Consider the following 5842-nt stretch of genomic DNA (forward strand, 5'->3'; position numbering starts at 1 on the left):
GTAGAACACTATATAGAAACTGTGTCTATTCCTCGTTTAGTGAGGCCAAACAATAAATCTACTGCAGGATCTAAGAAAAATCTAATTGTGATTAAACCAGAAAATCTCAATATTAGTGAACAAAAACAATTTCTAAAGCTAGGTCTTCTAAACATTAGATCGCTTACACCTAAGGCGGTTATTGTAAATGAAATGGTCACTGATAATAGCTTTGATGTACTCTGCCTTACTGAAACCTGGCTTAAACCAAATGATTATTTCGGTCTTAATGAGTCCACTCCACCAGGATACGGTTATAAGCATGAGCCCCGTCTGATTGGTCGTGGCGGCGGTGTTGCAACAATCTATAGAGATATTCTTAATGTTACTCAGAAAACAGGCTACAGGTTTAATTCGTTTGAAGTACTTGTTCTAAATGTTACGCTCCTAGATGTAAGAAAGAAATCCCTATTATCTCTAGCCTTGGCTACCGTATATAGACCGCCAGGGCCTTACGCTGATTTCCTAAAAGAGTTTGCAGATTTTCTCTCAGATCTATTGGTCAATGCCGATAAGGCAATAATTGTTGGAGATTTCAACATACACGTTGATAACACAAATGATGCGTTAGGAGCTGCGTTTACAGATTTATTAAACTCCTTTGGGGTCAAGCAAAACGTTAGTGGTCCCACTCATCGTCTTAATCATACTCTAGATTTAATTATATCATATGGAACCGATCCAACCGATATAGATATTATACCGCAAAGTGATGATGTCACTGATCATTACATGGTAACTTGCATACTACGTACGGCTGAAATGTGTCATGTTGCGCCACGTTATCGACCAGGCAGAACAATCCTTCCAACTACTATAGATAGATTCTTGAATAGCTTACCTGATCTATCTCCGCTCCTCAGTGAACCCAAACAAACAGAGGAACTAGAGGAAATGACTAGCAGTATGAGCACCATTTTCTCTAGTACATTAGAAACTGTTGCACCAATTAGATTAAAAAAGGTTAGAGAGAAAACTAAAGCACCATGGTACAACAGTGCTACGCATGTTATCAAGAGAGAAACTCGTAACTTAGAGCGCAAATGGAAACAAACTAATTTAGAGGTCTTTAGAATCGCGTGGAAAGACAGTATGTCACGTTATAAAAATATATCGGATGTGTGTCTACCTCTGAGTGCAGGTGAGGACACGTTTGAGCTGCATTCGGTGCGGTTGGAGCTGGAGTCCGTGGAGAAGCAGATCCGTGATCTGCTGGGGAGGCAGGCCGAGCTGCGAGACCGACGATCAGCGCTTGAAGCATCACGCGCCGATGCTCACAAGTCAGTGGTTAGTAACTTTTCGACTCCGGCCTCCTCTACTCCGTGTATTTCTCTGCACAGGACCCGAGCACCCCTGGTTTCGTTTACCCCGACACCGACACAGCACCATGGACCCTGGATGATGCCACAGCGGAAGACACGAGCCAGGACCAGAGCAAGGACCTCTCCGCCCCTCCCGGTCTTCGAGATCTCCACCCGGAACCGCTTCTCCCCTCTTCGCGAGACGGAACGCGACGACGCTGTGATCATCGGCAGTTCCATGGTCCGGCATGTCCGCGCTACCTTAGGTAAAGGTATGGTGCGCACTCACTGCTTTCCTGGTGCTCGTGTTCTCGATGTCGCTGCGCAGGTCCCCGAGATCCTGAACGGTGACGAGCGCGTCGGAGCTGTCGTGCTGCACACGGGGGTGAACGACATCAGGCTGCGGCAGACGGAGGTTCTGAAGAGGGACTACAGGAGCCTGATCGAGACGGTACGCAGAACATCGCCTGAAGCAAAGATCGTCGTGTCTGGACCGCTTCCCACGTACCGACAAGGACAAGAAAGGTTCAGTAGATTGTTTGCACTAAATGAATGGTTGATGTCATGGTGTAATGAACAGAGACTGCTCTTTGTAAATAATTGGAATCTGTTTTGGGAGCGACCTAGGCTCTACCGTGCTGATGGCCTGCACCCCAGCAGAATCGGAGCGGCTGTTCTGTCGGACAACATCTCCAAGACGTTACACACCATATGACTAGTAAGTCAAAGTCCAAATCACATTCTTTGCTGTCCCAAATTAATTGATATAAGTACCAGTGTAGAACACTATATAGAAACTGTGTCTATTCCTCGTTTAGTGAGGCCAAACAATAAATCTACTGCAGGATCTAAGAAAAATCTAATTGTGATTAAACCAGAAAATCTCAATATTAGTGAACAAAAACAATTTCTAAAGCTAGGTCTTCTAAACATTAGATCGCTTACACCTAAGGCGGTTATTGTAAATGAAATGGTCACTGATAATAGCTTTGATGTACTCTGCCTTACTGAAACCTGGCTTAAACCAAATGATTATTTCGGTCTTAATGAGTCCACTCCACCAGGATACGGTTATAAGCATGAGCCCCGTCTGATTGGTCGTGGCGGCGGTGTTGCAACAATCTATAGAGATATTCTTAATGTTACTCAGAAAACAGGCTACAGGTTTAATTCGTTTGAAGTACTTGTTCTAAATGTTACGCTCCTAGATGTAAGAAAGAAATCCCTATTATCTCTAGCCTTGGCTACCGTATATAGACCGCCAGGGCCTTACGCTGATTTCCTAAAAGAGTTTGCAGATTTTCTCTCAGATCTATTGGTCAATGCCGATAAGGCAATAATTGTTGGAGATTTCAACATACACGTTGATAACACAAATGATGCGTTAGGAGCTGCGTTTACAGATTTATTAAACTCCTTTGGGGTCAAGCAAAACGTTAGTGGTCCCACTCATCGTCTTAATCATACTCTAGATTTAATTATATCATATGGAACCGATCCAACCGATATAGATATTATACCGCAAAGTGATGATGTCACTGATCATTACATGGTAACTTGCATACTACGTACGGCTGAAATGTGTCATGTTGCGCCACGTTATCGACCAGGCAGAACAATCCTTCCAACTACTATAGATAGATTCTTGAATAGCTTACCTGATCTATCTCCGCTCCTCAGTGAACCCAAACAAACAGAGGAACTAGAGGAAATGACTAGCAGTATGAGCACCATTTTCTCTAGTACATTAGAAACTGTTGCACCAATTAGATTAAAAAAGGTTAGAGAGAAAACTAAAGCACCATGGTACAACAGTGCTACGCATGTTATCAAGAGAGAAACTCGTAACTTAGAGCGCAAATGGAAACAAACTAATTTAGAGGTCTTTAGAATCGCGTGGAAAGACAGTATGTCACGTTATAAAAAGGCTCTAAAAGCAGCCAGGTCTGAGCATCTACGCAAACTAATAGAAAATAACCAAAACAATCCAAGGTTTTTATTTAACACCGTGGCTAGATTAACAAATAAACAGACATCACCTGAACAAAATATTCCGTTACATTTTAATAGTAATGATTTCATGAATTTCTTCACTGAGAAAATAGAAAGCATCAGAAACACAATTGTAAATGTACAATCTTTGACAGCGTCTTATGATTCAGCCTCAATTATCGCCCCTCAAGAACAACTACAGCGCTTTACAACTATAGGACAGGAAGAGCTAAATAAACTTATCACTGCATCTAAACCAACAACATGTTTATTAGATCCAATACCCGCTAAACTACTGAAAGAAGTGTTACCTGTAGTGGAAGAGCCTCTTCTCAATATTATTAACTCGTCTCTATCTTTAGGACATGTTCCAAAAACATTCAAGCTGGCAGTTATAAAACCTCTTATTAAGAAACCACAATTAGATCCAAATAACCTAGCAAATTACAGACCCATTTCAAATCTTCCATTTATGTCTAAAATACTAGAAAAAGTTGTGTCCGCTCAATTGTGCTCTTTCTTGCAAGAAAACGATATCTATGAAAAGTTTCAGTCAGGATTCAGGCCACATCATAGCACAGAAACTGCGCTGGTTAAAATTACAAATGATTTACTTTTAGCTTCTGACCAAGGCTGTATCTCAATACTAGTTTTACTCGATCTTAGTGCTGCGTTTGACACTATAGACCATAAAATACTCTTAGATCGACTTCAAAATTACACTGGTGTTCAGGGACAGGCATTAAGCTGGTTTAGATCGTACCTATCAGACCGTTACCATTTTGTCCATTTAAATGGGGAAAAATCAAAGATAACATCAGTAAATTATGGAGTGCCACAGGGATCTGTATTAGGCCCCCTGCTATTCTCAATTTATATGCTGCCACTTGGTAATATTATAAGAAAACATGGAATAAGTTTCCACTGTTATGCTGATGACACTCAATTATATATTTCATCTAGACCAGATGATAACACTAAATTATCTAAAATGACAGAGTGTGTTAAAGATATAAAATATTGGATGACGTGTAATTTTCTTCTATTAAATTCAGATAAAACGGAGGTATTACTGATTGGTCCAAAAAACTGCCCACAAAACCTCTTACAATACAACCTTAATCTAGATGGACGTCCTGTTACTTTATCCTCTACAGTAAAAGACCTGGGTGTTATACTAGACCGCAACTTGTCTTTTGAAAATCATATTTCAAATGTCACAAGAACAGCCTTTTTCCACCTTAGAAACATTGCTAAGCTACGTAATATGCTATCAGTTTCTGATGCAGAAAAGTTAGTTCATGCATTCATGACCTCGAGACTAGATTACTGTAATGCTCTATTAGCTGGTTGTCCTGCATCCTCAGTAAACAAGCTACAGTTAGTCCAAAATGCAGCTGCTAGAGTTCTTACTAGGTCAAGAAAATATGATCATATAACACCAATTTTATCATCTCTACACTGGTTACCTATTAAGTTCCGTATCAATTACAAAGTATTGTTACTGACCTATAAAGCCCTAAATGGTTTAGCTCCTGTATATTTAAGAGATCTTCTATCGCCATATATTCCATCGCGCTCTTTAAGATCGCTAAATTCGAGGCTTCTGGTCGTACCTAGGATATCTAAGTCCACTAAAGGAGGGAGGGCGTTTTCACATCTAGCTCCTAAACTCTGGAATAGCCTTCCTGATACTGTCCGAGGCTCAGACTCAGTCTCCCAGTTTAAAACTAGATTAAAAACGCATCTCTTTAGCCAAGCATTCACATGATGCATCTCATACCTTTTATACTACAGTTAAATCAGATCAAATGCATTCGTATTAAGAACAGCAGCTACGCTAATTATTTCCCATCTGCCTTTTTTTTTTTTTTTTTTTGTTATCTCGGGACGCCTGTCCCGAGATAACTCAAATAGAGTTTGTCAGCTCCAGTTAGTATCCAGCCCCTCATGGAGACTTCAGATGCCCCAACGCCTGTGATGAGACGACTCGACGCCTGTGAAGAGACGACCCAATGCCGGCGATATGTTATGCCCTAAATTTCATGATTAACTAACTGTATTTTTGTATGTATATTTTTGAAATGCATTTTCTGTAAAGCTGCTTTGAAACAATGTGTATTGTGAAAAGCGCTATACAAATAAACTTGAATTGAATTGAATTGAAAATTAGTTCAAAAGGTCAGATATGGACTACTGTCTTCCTGATATAACATAACGAGAAGTCAGTCTGTATGTATTGTGAGTTAATGTTCATGGACTCTGGCCAGAAATATGTTCAATAGGTCAAAAATTGACATTTGTATGGCTGATGTAACATCACAAGGAGTCTATGAGAATGTATAGAAAGTTCAAGGTTCCATTGGTCAGATATGGACTTCTATATGAAGAGTTTGGTTGCAAAACGCGATAAACACCATTTTTTGACATTTGGATTTTATTATTGGAAATCACTGTTCAGATGTACCTTAACCTATGTGTGAATTGCTGCCATTAATACGATTTAAAAA

At 40.2% G+C, this 5842-nt stretch overlaps 1 protein-coding gene across 1 annotated transcript; it reads left to right on the top strand.

Annotated features, from left to right (window-relative positions):
* Positions 1 to 1131: 1131 nt before the first annotated feature.
* Positions 1132 to 5451, top strand: LOC307002377 (uncharacterized protein; the record flags this gene model as incomplete). The annotated part of the gene is made up of 2 exons (XM_079619958.1): positions 1132 to 2058; positions 5250 to 5451. One exon carries the CDS (start codon positions 1132 to 1134, stop codon positions 2053 to 2055), a length of 924 nt encoding a protein of 307 aa, XP_079476084.1. The 3' UTR covers positions 2056 to 2058; positions 5250 to 5451.
* Positions 5452 to 5842: the final 391 nt, after the last annotated feature.

This window comes from Phoxinus phoxinus (assembly GCF_949152265.1).
Source record: "Phoxinus phoxinus genome assembly, chromosome: 8".
NCBI classification, from domain to species: Eukaryota; Metazoa; Chordata; class Actinopteri; order Cypriniformes; family Leuciscidae; genus Phoxinus; species Phoxinus phoxinus.